General features: G+C 37.9%; 1 protein-coding gene across 1 annotated transcript in view; it reads left to right on the forward strand.

Annotated features, from left to right (window-relative positions):
• The window catches only part of IL1RAPL1 (interleukin 1 receptor accessory protein like 1), a 1,482,206-nt gene extending 1,466,648 nt beyond the window's left edge, over positions 1-15,558 (forward strand). The window contains exons 10-11 of the mRNA XM_004389949.2: positions 13,397-13,567; positions 14,018-15,558. Of these exons, the coding sequence (XP_004390006.1) occupies positions 13,397-13,567; positions 14,018-14,736 (890 nt within the window). The 3' untranslated portion in view covers positions 14,737-15,558. The remainder of the gene's footprint in view (positions 1-13,396; positions 13,568-14,017) is intronic.
• The last annotated feature ends 496 nt before the right edge of the window (positions 15,559-16,054 follow it).

The raw sequence follows: 16,054 nt of genomic DNA on the forward strand, positions 1-16,054 counted from the left end.
CCCCAGAAAGCATGGCCCCCGGATTCTCTATCAGCCCCAAACTAAAACAATTTCTGAGGCCAACTCTTCAGACAAAGATTGGACTGGACTGTGGGACATAAAATGATACTCGTTAAGAGTGTGCTTCTTAGCTCAAGTAGATACATGAGACTAAATGGGCAGCTTCTGCCCGGAGGTAAGATGAGAAGGCAGAGAGGGTTAGGAGCTGGTTGACTGGACATGGGAAATCAGGGGTAGAAAGGAGGAGTGTGCTATCACAGTATAGGGAGAGCAATTAGGGTCACATAACTATGTATGTATAAATTTTTGTATAAGAGACTAACTTGAAATGTAAACTTTCACTTAAACTACAACAATGAACAAACAAAAAAAGATTAAAAAAAGAAATACAATAAAATAAAATTAAAAAAAAAAAGAACTTTTCCTTTGCATTCACATCTTGACTAACTATTTGGTGCAAGAGGCCTAGCTTTTGGCCTATCTCAGCTTTTGACATGCCTTCCTCACTAAGTTTAATCATTTCTAGCTTTTGATTTAAAGTGAGAGACTTGCGATTCTTCCTTTCACTTGAACACTTAGAGGTCATTGTAGGGTTATTAATTGGCCTAATTTCGATATTGTCATGTCTCAGGGAATAGGGAGGCCTGAGGAGAGGGAGAGAGATGGGGGAACAGATGTTCGGTGGAGAAGTCAGAACACACACATATGGGCTCGGTTCATGGCACCCCGAAACAATAATAGTAACATCAAAGATCACTGGTCACAGATCACCATAGTAGTTACAATAATAATAAGTTTGAAATATTGCGAGAATTACCAAAATGTGACACAGAAACATGAAGTGAGCACATGCTGTTGGAAAAATGATGGTGATAGACTTGCTCAATGCAGGGTTGCCACAAACTTTCAATTTGTAAAAAAAAAACACCATATCTGTGAAGTGCAATAAAGCAAAGTGCAATAAAATGAGGTATGCCTGTACAGTACTTAATTTAGCTGGCAATTGGAAAAAGCGAAGAGACCTTAGAATCCATCTGATTTTGAATCAGAAAACACTGCTAAATTTATATGGTATCTGGCATTGTGTTTGCAGTCTGACAGCTTTCAAACCAGGAGTTTGCTTCTGATGGTAAATGATTGCCTAGCCCATTACCGTGCTGATGTAGACTCTGGGGGAAGAGAGGAATTAGCTATCAATCAAGAGCCTCAATGATTTGAGGATGCTGCTGCAGATGCTCATAAAGAGCTTTCTAGATGCATTTACTACCAGGATAATCTACATGTGAGCAACTCCTTTTTATCTGGGCGATATTACCTTAAATGCTATAAATTCATCCAGCTGATATAAAGACACAGAAAACGGACTGAAGCAATAGCACCAGTTCCAGAAGTTCATTTAAGGTTAATATGGTTACTGCAAGGAGTCAGTGGGTGGCACAAATGGTTAGGCATTTGACTACTAGTGGAAAGGTTAGCAGTTCAAATCCACCCAGAGGGACCTCAGAAGACAGTCATGGCAATCTGCTTTTGAAAGGTCACAGCTTTGAAAACCCTATGGAGCAGTTCTACCCTGCACACATGAGGTCGCCATGAGTTGGAATCGACTCAATGGCAACTAACAACAGCGTGGTTACTGTATATGTTAGTCTAGGCAGGATCTATCCCTTTTTTGATGAAAATATGGATTTTCAGCTATTTTATTTTGAACTGTCAACAAGAATATATGCCCAAGTAAATAGCAGGACCATTTATCATGAAGCTGAAGCTGCAAGGTTCAGTTTTCATGGTTCTCTGGTCAATTATCTGGCAGCTGACTGCAGTTCTAGAGCAGAGGTCTTCTAAGTGTGTTCTCTGGACCAGCAGCAGTAGTATCTCCTGAGAACTTGCTGTAAATGTAAAGTCTTAGGACCTTCCCCAGACCAACCGAATCAGAAACTCTGGGGATGGGCCCAGCGGTCTGTTTTAACAAACACTCCAGGTGATTGTCATTCATGCTCCAGTTTGAGAACCACTATCCTAAAGGAGTTTACAAGGACCCTAAGGTCTTCTCTTGAGTCACAGTGAGAAACTATAGTTCAAGACTCTCCCAAAGGAGCCTTGCTAAACTCTGACCCCATAGCTCCTATTAATTCCTTGTGGAGTCTACATCTCCAAAGCCATCTATCCTGGGCGATAACCCGTGTCTTGAGAAAATTCCTAGACCAGCTGTAGGATATGTTATGCCAAAATGAAAGGCCACTTATTCATTTAATCAACAGGTTTTTTGAGCATCTACTAAGCCCTAGTCACATATCTGAGGCAAGGATCTTGTAGTCTAAGAGAGAAGATAAGACATGAACACAATAATATAATACATGGGAAACAAGATCACTTCAAACCAAAGGAAATTAGACTCAACTTCAAAGGAAGCATGCTACAGATTTAGCTGCTGGTTATTTAGACAATGGGTAGCCACAGATATTTTTTGAGACACCCATATGACGTGACCAGTGGTGAAGTTTGGAAAGACAAATTTGGAGACACTATGTAGAATGAGCCAGAAATAGAAGGAACTGGAAAGGGAAGATCTGGTAGAAGATCATTACAACAGACCTGAACTAGGATAGGGGATTGAGAAAATATATTGTGGAATCAGAAGCCAAAGGTTTTTACTAAAGAATGGCTACGAGATTATTAGTAAAGAAGAGGGATAAGTGGGACAAGTTTGGAGACTAAAAAAGTGTGATTGTTGTGTTATTAAAATAAAAATAAAAAAAAAGGTGAACTAGCAGCTTGAGGTGGGGAGCTTGTTAATGGTGTGAGCATGTTGAGCATGAGGTACATGCTGAACATCCAGTTTAGAGGTTCAGGGGACTGGTGGGAGTAGGGGACTGTTGATAGTTCAGAAGAAAGAGAATAGGATTGGAAATCTTAATTAGGGAGGGATCTACACAGAAATGATTGTTGATGTCATGGGAGGAAAGGCGAATTTTAAGGGAAAGCAGGCTGGAAGCAGACCATGGGAAAAAAAATCTTGAGAAATGATAGCATTTATGGGTTGGAAGAGAGGTGTCCGTGGAAGAACTAGGGAAAGCAGAAGAATCCGGTGGCGTGTAAGCAAAGGTAATTTCCACTTGAAACTTATCAGTACAGGTAGACAAGTTGTTTACATCTGTTCAGATTCGTAAGTGCTCCATTCTTATTGGTGTCCATGTTGATACGGTTTTTAAATATTTTTTTTAAATCTAGAGAAAACAAAGGGCAAAGAATGAGGATCTTGTCATTACACATCCTAGAATTGGGAGCGCTTGAACATTTTGTAGTAGTGGCAAACTGAAAGAGAACAACTTCCCAGAAAGAATATAGTAGATGTGTGAAATAATTCTACAAGCCACTGTCTGATTTAAAGAGTTCTTCCTTTGGCCCATGACCCCTGTACTACTCCTGGCGATGGACTGTTGACTTGTCTGTATCTCCTACCAGACTGGAAGCTACTGACCAATAAAGGAAGCTTCATATCTCATAGCTAATACATGTGAATACCTAACAAATGAATACTTTAATTAAATATTAGCTGATATTATATAATAGTTTTATTGTATACTATTTTCTATTATTTCTTACTTAACTAAAGTGTTTACATCACCAGAATGGTACCGCTATAGACTATCAGTTGGGATATGGGCATAGCGTTGCTATAGCAACCATAATTACTTAATTACTGTTTTTGTAAAAACTGGAGTTTATTGATAATATGTACAACTATATCTTGGATGAAGAATAAAGAAAATATCAAAATATGATGCTCTTGGGGAGAATTGCTACTTTTTAAACTTTTTTTTTTTTTTTTGTGTGTGTGTGTGTGTGTGTGTGTAAGCTGCTTATATTAGTTCCCTAGGGCTGCCATGACAAAATACTACAAAGTGGGAAAGTGGGTGGCTTATAAGAACAGAAATTTATTGTCTCATGGTTCTGGAAGATAGTAGTCTGAATTCAGGGTATCTTCAGGGCTATGTTCTCTCTGAAGGCTATAGGGGAAGATCCTTTCTTGTCTTTCCCAGTGGAGCTCCAGACATTCCTTGTCATGCAGCTGCAGCATAAAGTCATGGTCACAAGGCCATCTTCCTTCTGTCTCTCTATGCCTTTTCTCTTCGTTTACAAGGACACCACTCATATTGGATTAAGATCGACCCTACCCCAGGATGACCTCATGTTAACTGATAATATCATCAAAGACCCTATTTCCAAACAAGTTCACATTCACAGGTACTGAGAGTTAGGACTTCAACGTATCTTTTTGAGGGACACAGTTAAATCCATAATGTTGCTTTATTATTAGATTTTATTGTGCTTTAAGTGAAAGTTTACAGCACAAATTAGATTCTCATTCAAAAATTTATATGCAAATTGTTTTGTGACATTGGTTGCAATCCCTGCAATGTGTCAACACTCCCCTCCTCTTTCCTTTCCCACCCTGGGCTCTTTGTGTCCATTTGTCCAGTTTTTCTGTCTCTCTCTGCCTTCTCATCTTTGCTTTTGGGCAAGTGTTGCCCATCTGGTCTCGTATACTTGATTGAACTAAGAAGCATGTTCCTCACGTGTGTTATTGTTGGTTTTATAGGCCTGTCTAATCTTTGGCTGAAGGGTGGACTTCGGAGGTGGCTTCAGTTCTTAGTTAGCAGGGTGTCCGGGGGCCATTGTCTTAGGGGCTACTCTAGTCTCTGTCAGACCAGTAAGTCTGGTCTTTGTGTGTGTGTGTTTGAGTTTGAATTTGTTCTACATTTTTCTCCTGCTCTGTCCGGGACACTCTATTGTGGTCCCTGTCAGAGCGGTTGGTGGTGGTAGCCAGGCACTATCTAATTCTTCTAGGCTCAGGCTGGTGGAGTCTGTGGTTCATGTGGTCCATTCGTCCTTTGAAATAGTATTTTCCTTGTGTCTTTGGTTTTCTTCATTCTCTTTTGCTCTGGATAGGGTGGGATCAATAGATGTATCATAGATGGCTGCTCACAAGTTTTTAAGACCTCAGACACTACTCACCAAAGTAGGATGTAGAACATTTTCTGTAGGAACTGTGTTATGCCAATTGACCTAGAAGTCCCTTGAGACCATGGTCTCCAGCCCTCAGCCCCAATAACTTTGTCCTTCAGGGTTTTTGGATGTGTCTAGGAAGTTTCTATGACTTTGCCTTTGTCAAGTTGTGCTGATTTCCCCTATATTGTGTATTGTCGTTCCCTTCACCAAAATTACCACTTGTCCACTATCTAGTGATTTCCCCTCCCCACCCCTCCCTTCCATCATAACCATCAAAGAATTTTTTTTCTATGTGTAAACCTTTTATTTGTTTCTATAACAGTGGTCTCATGCAATATTTGTCCTTTCGTTATTGACTTATTTCACTCAGCATAATGCCCTCCAGGTTCATCCATGTTGTGAGATATTTTGCAGATTCATTGTTGTTCTTTATCGTTGTGTAGTATTCTGCTGTGCATATGTACATAATTTGTTTATCCATTCATCTGCTGATGGGCACTTAGGTTGTTTCCATTTTTTTGCTATTGTGAATAATGCTGCAATGAACATGGGTGTGCATATGTCTATTTGTGTGATGGCTCTTATTTCTCTAGGATATATTCCTAGTAGTGTGATTGCTGGATTTTATGGTATTTCTATTTCTAGCTTTTTAAGGAGGCACCATATCATTTTCCATAGTGGTCGTACCATTTTACACTCCCACCAGCAGTGCATGAGAGTTCCAATCACCCCCTAACCTCTCCAACATTTGTTATTTTCATTTTTTTAATTATTATTATTATTATTGCCAGTAATGTCAGGGTGAGATGGTATCTCATTGTAGTTTTGATTTGCATTTCTCTAATGGTTAATGATAGTGAGCATTTCCTCATGTGTCCATTAGCCAACTGAATATCTCCTTCGGTGAAGTGTCTGTTCATATCATTTGCCCATTTTTTTAATGGGACTATTTGTCTTTTTGTTGTTGAGTTGTTGACGTATTCTATAGATTTTAGAGATTAGACCCTTGTTGGATATGTTGTAGCCAAAATTATTTTCCCAGTCTGTAGGTTCTCTTTTTACTCTTTTGGTGAAGTGTTTTGATGAGCATAAGTGTTTAACTTTTAGCAGCTCCCAGTTATCTAGTTTCTCTTCTGGTGTCTGTGCATTGTTAGTTATGGTTTGTATTCTCTTTATGCCTTGTATTTGGGCCCCTAGCATTGTCTCTAGTTTTTCTTCCATGATCTCTATCATTTTAGTTTGTATATTTAGATCTTTGATCTATTTTGAGTTGTTTTTGTGTATGGTGTGAGGTATGGGTCCTGTTTCATTTTTTTTTTTACAAATGGACATCCAGTTTTGCCAGCACCATTTGTTACAGAAACTGTCTTTCCCCAATTTAATAGACTTTGGTCCTTTGTCAAAGATCAACTGTCCATAAGTGGATGGATTTACGTCTGGGTTCTTGATTCTGTTCCACTGGTTGGTGTGTATGTTGTTGTACCAATACCACGCTGTTTTGACTACCATGGCTGTGTAGTAAGTTCTGAGATCAGGTAGTGTGAGGCCTCCTACTTTGTTCTTTCTTTCTTTTTTTCAATAATGTTTTGCTTATCTGGGGCCTCTTTCCTTTCCATATAAAGTTGGTGATTAGTTTTTCCATCCCATTAAAGAATGCTGCTAGTATTTGGATCAAGACTGCATTATGTCTATAGATCGATTTGGGTAGAATTGACATTTTCACAATGTTGAGTCTTTCTATTCAAGGCCATGGTATGTTGTTTTCATTTATGTAGGTCTCTTTTGGTTTCTTAACAATAGTGCTTTGTAGTTTTCTTTGTATAGGTCTTTTATGTCCCTGGTTAGATTTATTCCTAAGTACTTTATCTCTTTAGGGGCTGTTATCAGTGGTATTGTTTTCTTGATTTCATTTTCTAAGTTCTCTTTGTTAGTGTATAGGAATCCAATTGATATTTGCATGTTAATCTTGTATCCTGGTACTTTGCAAAATCTATTAGTTGCAGTAGTTTTTTTGTGGAATCTTTGGGGTTCTCCATGTATAGGATCATATCATCAGTGAATAGGAATAATTTCACTTCTTCCTTTCCAATTTGGATGTCCTTTATTTATTTTTCTTGCCTTATTGCTCTATCTAGGACTTTCAGCACAGTGTTAAATAGGAGTGGTGATAAAGGGCATCCTTGCCTTGTTCCCGTTCTCAGGGGACATGCTTTCAGCTTCTCTCCATGGACAATGATGTTGGCTATTTGTTTTGTATAGGTGCCCTTTATTATGTTGAGGAATTTCCCCTCTATTTCTATTTTATTGAGAGTTTTTATCAGGAATGAGTGTTGGACTTTATCAAGTGTCTCTTCTGCATCTATTGAGATCATCATGTGATTTTTTTCTTTTGCTCTATTTATTTGGTGGATTACATTGATTGATTTTCTAACCATCCTTGTATACCTGGTATGAATCTCACTTGGTCATGGTGAATTATTTTTTTGATATGATGCTGAATTCTATTGACTAGAATTTTGTTGATAATTTTTAAATCTATATTCATGAGGGATATTTATCTGTAATTTTCTTTTGATGTCTTTGCCTGACTTTGGTTTCAGGGTTATGATGGCTTCATAGAATGAATTCAGGAGTATTCCTTCCTTTTCTATGTGCTGATGTAGTTTGAGTGAAGTATTGGTGTGAGCTCTTCTCTCAATGTTTGGTAGAATTCTCCAGTGAAGCTCTCTGGGCCAGGGCTTTTTTTGTGAGGAGTTTTTTTTTTTTTTTTTTTTTTTTAATTACCTCTTCGATCTCTTCCATTGTTATGGGTCTGTTCAGATTTTTATCTCAGTTTGTACTAGTTTAGGCAGGTAGTGTGTTTCTAGAAATTTGTCCATTTCCTCTAGATTCTCAAATTTGTTGGAATACAGTTTTTCATAGTACTCTGTTATGATCCTTTTTATTTCAGTTAGGTCTGTTGTAATGTCCCCCATCTCATTTCTGATTTGGGTTATTTGTTTCCTCTCCTGTTTTTCTTTTGTCAGTTTGTCCAGTGGTTTGTTGATTTTGTTTATCTTTTCAAAGAACCAACTTTTGGTCTTGTTGATTCTTTCTATTGTTTTTCTGTTCTCTATTTATTTCTACTCTAATCTTTATTATTTCCTTTCTTCTGGTGCCTGTGGGCTCCTTTTGCTGCTCTCTTTCTATTTGTTTGAGTTGTAGGGCTAACGTTTTAATTTTGGCCCATTCTTTTTTGATGTGTGTGTGTATTGCTATAAATTGCCCTCTGTGTACTGCTTTTTCTGTGTTCAAAAGGTTTTGGTTTGATGTGTTTTAATTCTCATTTGATTCTAGGAATTTTTTTTCATTCCCTCTTTGATTTCTTCTATTACTCAGTTGTTTTTAAGCAAGGTGTCATTCAGTTTGCATGCATTTGATTTTTTTTTCCTTGATCTTCCTGGTATTGATTTCTATATTTAAGGCATTGTAATCAGAATGAATGCTTTGTATTATTTCAAAGTTTTGGATTTTATTGAGGGTTGCTTTGTGGCCTAAAATGTGGTCTGTTCTGGAGAATGGACCATGTGTGTTGGAAAAGAATGGGTGAAGTGTTCTATACATGTCTGTGAGGTCAGTTTTGTTCATTGTGGCCTTTAGGTCTTCTGTATCTTTGTTGAGTTTCTTTCTAGATGTTCTGTCCTTTATCAAGAGTGGTGAGTTGAAGTCTCCTACTATAATTGTGGAACTGTCTATTTCTCTTTTCAATGCTGTTAGAGTTTGTTTTATGTATTTTGGAGCCCTGTACTTGGGTGTGTAGGTATTGATTAGTGTTATGTATTCTTGGTGGATTGTCCCTTTAATCATTATATAAAGTCCTTCCTTGTCTTTTATGGTTGATTTTTGCCTTAAAGTCTATTTTATCTGAGATTAGTATTGCCACTCCTGCTCTTTTTTGGTTACTGTTTGCTTGATACATTTTTCCTTCCTTTTATTTTTAATATATTTATGTCTTTGTGTCTAAGGTGTGTCTCTTGTAGACAGCAGATTGATGGGTCATTTTTTTTTAATCCATTGTACCACTCTTTGTCCCTTTCTGGGTGCATGTAAGCCATTTACATTCAGTGTGATTATCAATAGGTATGAGTTTATTGCTGTCATGTCATTGTGCTTTTTTTGTGTGTGTGTGCTGCTGACATTTTCTGTATTCCTCTTACTTTCCTATACTGAGTTCCTTTTGTATGTGGATTTTCTTTTGTTATTATAGATTTTGTGTCTACTGTGTCTTTACATTTTTTCTTCTTTTTTATTTTGATGAGTAGGTTTGTTAACTTTCTTGGTGGTTACCTTGAAATTTACCCTTATCATCCTAAGTTTGAACCAGTATTTTATTACCTCATATCACCTTGACTTCCTCTCCATTTGAAAATTCTATACCTACACCATTTATTCCTCCTTATATTGTTTTGACATCATCATTTACAGATTGATGTCTCTGGTTCCCTGTTTTAACTCTTTTAGCTTTGTTTTATTATTCAGAGCTCTTTACCCAGGTTGGTATCTGGCTGATGCTGTCCTGTGTCCTAGTCACAAGTTGTTGTCTGATGTTGTTGGTTCTCTAATTGAAGGACTCCCTTTAATATTTTTTGTAAGTTTGGTTTGCTTTTTATGAATTCCCTTAATTTCTGTTTATCTGAAAATGTCCTAATTTCACTATCATATTTGAGAGAGAGTTTTGCAGGATATATTATTCTTCGTTGGCAGTTTTTTTTTTCTTTCAAGGTTTTATATATGTCATCCCATTGCCTTCTTGCCTGCATAGCTTCTGCCAATTAATCAGAACTTAGTCTTATTTTTCCCCTTTTTATGTGACGTTGTGTTTTTATCAAGCTGATCTCAGAATTCTTTCTTTGTCTTTGGTTTTGGCAAGTGTGGGTATAATGTCTTTGTGACTTTCTTTTAGGTCTATACTGTGTGGAGTTCATTGAACTTCTTGGATAGTCAATTTTTTTTTTATTGTACTTCAGGTGAAGGCTTACAGAACAAATAGTTTCTCATGAAACAGTAGTACACATATTGTTTTATGACATTGGTTAACAACCCCACAACATGTCAACCCTCTAACTTCTCAACCTTTTTTTTTTGGTGAAAATACACATAGCCAAAGATACACCATTTCAAAAATTTCTACATGCACAGTTCAGTGACATTGACTACGCTCTTCCAATTGTGCTGCTATTCTCACTTAAGCTGAAGGTTTACAGAACAAAATAGTTTCTCATTTAACAGTTACTACATATGTTGCCCTATGACAATGGTTAACAATCTCACAACACATCAACAATATCCTTACTCAACCTTGGGTTCCCTATCACGAGCTTCCTTGTCCTCTTCTGCCTTCTGGCCCTTGTCACTGGACTACTGTACCTCATTAGTCCCATTTGGTTTTACAGGGCTGTCCACTCCCAGGCTGAAGGGTGAACCTCGGAGATAACTTCATCACTGAGCTAAAAGGGTGTATGGGGGCCAGATAGTCAATTTTTTGTCTTTCATGATATTTGGGAAGTTTTCTGACAGCAAATATTCAACGATCTTCTCTGTGTTTTCCATTTTTTCCCCCTGTTGTGGAACTTCAATCACATGCAAATTTTTGCTTTTGATTGTGTTTCACGTAATTCTTAGGTTTTCTTCATTTTTCTTTGTTCTTTTATCTGATTTTTCAAATAAAGTGGCATCCAAGAATTTGTTTTCAATCTCACTGTTTCTGTCTTTCATTGTTTCAAATTTGCTCCTAAGATCTTCCATTGAGTTGTCCATTTCTGAAATTTTGTTGTTTATCTTTTGAATTTCTAGTTGCTGTTTTTGTATGATTTCTAATTGTTTATTTATTCTGACATTTTGTTCTTGTATTATTTTCTTGAATTCTTCTATTGCTTTGTCTGTGTTTTCCTTGATTTTGGCTATGTTTTCATTGGTTTTGTCTATGTTTTCCATGATTTTGTCTATTTTTTACTTAGTTTTGTCTGTCTCCTTGATCTCTTTCTTAATTTTGAATTACATATCAGGTAGTTCCACTTCCTTTTTTTTTTTACTGGAATGTTATCTGATTTTTTGTTTTGATCACTTGCTGGAGCCATCTTGTCCTGCTTTTTTTTTTTTTTTTAATAATGTTTTGGTATTGTCTGCTGTCTCCAAGACATTAAGGTATTATTTTTGTTTGTTTTTTTCATCCTGCTTTTTTGTTTTGTTTTGATATGTCAGGGCAAGTGGGCCAGGGGTGCTTTGCTGCTTACTCATCTGTGGGGATGATAGCTCTCACCACCTTGTCTGAGTGGGCAGTGCAGCAACAGGAAGAGCGAGCCTGCTTTGCTGTTCACTGGTTTAGCAAGGTGGATGAGGGCAGACTGGGCGAGCGCTGTCTGCCTCCTAATATTGATCCAGCGGTATGGGAGCATTCACAGCCCCTTTCCAGATGGGAAGAGGTGTCGGACGGGGATTGTTATGGGCTCGTTTCCCGCCATTCAGCAGCTAGTCACGTGGCAGGAGGAGAGGAGAGGTGCAGATCTAGTGCAGTGGCAGGCCTGAGTTCTGGGGACACTCTAGCTGCAATGGCACAGCGGTGGCCACTGGGAAGGGGGGGAGGTAGCACATGGGGCTAGGTGGGAGGGAGAAAGAAAAGAGAGGAAAATAAGGGGGTAGTGCAGTGGTAACTGGTGGGTAGGGGCGGGGCAGACGTGGGGGTCGGTCAGAAGCAGAGGGAGGTGACATATGGGGCAGAAGAGTGAGGGGTGGGAAAGCATATTTCTCTGGTTACTGGGTACTCTGTCTCCTGTTGGGACCTCCGTGAAGTTGCCTTCCCATACTCCCTGTCCAGGGTCGTTGCTGGCTGTTCTGCAAGATGGCAAAACTGTGCCATGTTAGTTGGCAGGGGACCTCCATTCCATATCACTGCTCATTCTCTGTTTTCCACCAGTTTCTTCTTCAGTTTGGTGGTTGATATAGTTCTTTATCCCTTCATTTGATGCTTAGGGGTCCAGGATTGACATTGTATCTGCTTTACTTAGTTTTTCAGGTCTATGCTGCAGAGAGACAGCATGATATGGCTGTCTAGGGCCCCGTGATGGCTCCCAATTATTATTTTTTTAATCTCCCACAGCTAAAGGTTTTCTTCCAAGTATCCTATAATGGAATTGTTGGCTTCGTATATACCTGTGTTAACTTTAGGGGCAGCAAACAGTCTTCTGAGTTTGCCTTGACAAGTTGTAATCATAACACGACTTCTAGATGACTCAAAATTATCAGACTACTAGAATGAACACACACCTATGGATCTCAGAAAGTGATCTTTAGTGCTCCTGAAGTCAGAAAGTGTCCTAAAACCACCCAGAGCAAGAGCAAAGGATGTCCCTCTATCTTTGATGTTTTATACCTCAAAGTTTTAAATTCTATGGTAAATGTAAAGTTAATTTTATTCTAAAATTTATGAGTATTTCAATTCAACTTGATCTAAAAATCAAGTAATACACTCATGATCACCGGCAAAGCACAATAGAGAGCTAAGGATATTGATATTGGTAGACTGGGCACATTGACATTATTTAGAATTGAGGTGAACTGTAAATCCTGATGTCACATTCTAAAGAGAACATTGACAAATGAGAGACTAGCAAGAGGATAAATGATTTATTTTTCTTAGAAAAAAATACAAAATTAGGCATGTTTATATTTAAAAAAAAAATTAAGATCAAGAAAAATTTGGCAGTATTTTAGGTATAAGATAAATGGTGACCAGGAAAAAAAATGTTTTTCTATAATCATTCAGTTTAATAATGTTCTCAGTACCAACATCAAGAACCAGCTCCTAGTAAAAAAAATATAATGCTTCCAAATTTGATTTTATTTTCTCCCCAGTAGAAAATCAGCACAGTAAGCACAATCTAAAAATCATTCTGCCACAATTAAGTCCGGTATATTTTTCTCTCTATTTTTTCAACAGGGTAAAAAAATGACCAAAGGAAGCAGTAGGTGAATTTGAGATTATTTAGAATAAGAGCATATTACCCAAATATGTAGCTTTTATAAGCAATGAATATTCTCTATGATTTGTGCATAGAAAATGTTGAAAGTTAACAATTCTTTTCTCTTTTCATTGATTTTTCTCCTGTCTTCACAACAACAATAACAAAAAAAATCAAAATGTGTCTCCTTATACCTACTAATTAGTTCCAGGATATTTGGCATTTTTTTTTTTTTGAGCTCTTAATGAAAATTAATGAGGAGTTCTTTCTTTGATCTCTGAGAAATAGGGTATTTGGGCTTATTTATGAAAGAAAGGGAATGTTTTCATGTCCTATTGTTTTCTTTGTAGAGTAGTGACTTCAACTTAACTCTGTAATGTTTTTGACAGACAATAAAGACTATGATGCATATTTATCATACACCAAAGTGGATCCAGACCAGTGGAATCAAGAGACTGGGGAAGAAGAACGTTTTGCCCTTGAAATCCTACCTGATATGCTTGAAAAGCATTATGGGTATAAGTTGTTTATACCAGATAGAGATTTAATTCCAACTGGAAGTAAGTTAACGTTTTCATTTGATAGTATGCATATTCTTGTGTGTGTTTGTGTAGTCATCACTTTTTATACACAGAACATCTTTTATTTTAATTTTTGATTATTTTAAAATTGTATGTGTTAGTTTCTCAAAAAGGAAATGTTTTTATGTGTTCATACAAAATTTAATTTTTGATACCTCTGAGGAGCTACTTTCATCATTCTATAAGGCAGCTGATTTTATGAGCTTTGACACTTAAAGAAATCAAATGAAAGATTTGTACCTGGGAACAATATTTCTAACATTGAGAAAAGCAGAGCACAAACTCTATTCAAAGTCATCTTTGGCTATTTTCATCTTCTCAAGACATTACTCAACAAACAACTCTTAATGTATGAAACAGATTCTACCAGGGCTTTCTGGACCAAATGTTCAATTTACTCATTCTGACAAACCCTTTTCTCTTTTGTAGCATACATCGAAGATGTGGCAAGATGTGTAGATCAAAGCAAGCGACTGATTATCGTCATGACCCCAAATTATGTAGTTAGAAGAGGCTGGAGTATCTTTGAACTGGAGACCAGACTTCGAAACATGCTTGTGACTGGAGAAATTAAAGTGATACTAATTGAATGCAGTGAACTACGAGGAATTATGAACTACCAGGAGGTGGAGGCCCTCAAGCATACCATCAAGCTCCTGACGGTGATTAAATGGCATGGACCGAAATGCAACAAGTTGAACTCTAAGTTCTGGAAACGTTTACAATATGAAATGCCTTTTAAGAGGATAGAGCCCATTACCCATGAGCAGGCTTTAGATGTCAGCGAACAAGGGCCTTTCGGGGAACTGCAGACTGTCTCGGCCATTTCCATGGCCGCGGCCACCTCCACCGCTCTAGCCACTGCCCATCCAGATCTGCGTTCCACTTTTCACAACACGTACCATTCACAAATGCGTCAGAAACACTACTACCGAAGCTATGAGTACGACGTACCTCCTACCGGCACCCTGCCTCTTACCTCCATAGGAAATCAGCATACCTACTGTAACATCCCTATGACACTCATCAACGGGCAGCGGCCACAGACAAAATCGAGCAGGGAGCAGAATCCAGATGAGGCCCACACAAACAGTGCCATCCTGCCGCTGCTGCCAAGGGAGACCAGTATATCCAGCGTGATTTGGTGACAGAGAAGCAAGGGACACCCCGTCCCTTGGCACTTGAGTGAAGTCCGCAGTCCAGTGCCTGGAACTAAATCCTCGACTGCTGCTGTTAAAAACATGCATCACAATCTCTAGAACACGAGGAAAAACAGGGTCTTGTACATATGTTTTTTGCAATTTCTTTGTAGCATCAGTGTCTTCCTGTTTTACCATGTCTCTTGCCATTACATTTTTTGGCTTTGTTTTATATGTCATTGGAATTTGTATATTTACATTTTTTTAAAGAAGAGACTGATGTATAGATAGAAAACCCTTTTTTGCTTCATTAGTTTAGTTTTAGAATGGGTTTTTAGTTTCTCTTCTGGATTTTATTTTGCTTTTAACATTTCCTTGGGGTGCTTGGACAAATCTATCCGATGGGACAAGGAGCACCGTATCCTCTCTCGGGTTCTGCCTAGGATCAACAGGGCCACATCGTCCTTCAGCGAGCAGTGCAACCAACGCCAGCATTGCCATTTGGGGAAAAAAAAGATAAGAAGAACCCTTGTTCATAGGAGGGCCGCACCAATCAGAGCCCTGAATCTCTTCCTTGTCCCGCCTCATTCCCCACCTCTACCCTTCTAATGGCGGCATGATGTGTAAACTCTGCGAAGGGGTGGGGATGGGTCTAGCTGTCTTAACATTTAATTCACTGCTCGTCAGAATACACTCCAGACCCAAAGGTGTGCTAGTCACTTGACAGTGACCACTACAGAGTGCTAAGAAGAAAAGATCAAAGGCATGAAAATGGGGGAGAGTGTTGTTTCCGTTTTTTTAAATGAGTTGATGTACCCTTATATATATATATGAAAAAAAAAACAACAAAACAAACAAACAAAAAAAAAAAAAACAAAAAACACAAAAAAAAAAGAAAAAAAATCAAGCCCTATATTTGATCACTTCCTGGAAAGGCATGAATGTGTTTGTGGCTGTTTTTGTTTAATATTCTACTTCCTCTTTTCCCTCTATAATTTTTCTGCAAATGAGATTATGTGCAAATGCCAGGCAAGTTAACTCAAAAGGGTGAATCAACGCAAGTCAAAATGAAATTTACATTGAAGGCTTCCAAACCAAAGGAAGGACAGGATGTGTCATCAAATATGTTCTGTCACCTTGTATTATACAAAATGTTATTTTCTAAAGAGTCAGAGCAAATCTGTGAAACTTATATGGAGTCCCCTTGTATTTAAATGTTAATTCGCTGTATTTAATTTTCAATGCTACATTCGGAATCAAGTCTTTGATTTCAGTTTGTGAAAAGAAACAACACTTGTTAATATTTAGGTGTTTAAATAAGAACTCA

Source organism: Trichechus manatus, unplaced genomic scaffold, assembly GCF_000243295.1.
Source record: "Trichechus manatus latirostris isolate Lorelei unplaced genomic scaffold, TriManLat1.0 scaffold00269, whole genome shotgun sequence".
NCBI classification, from domain to species: domain Eukaryota; kingdom Metazoa; phylum Chordata; class Mammalia; order Sirenia; family Trichechidae; genus Trichechus; species Trichechus manatus.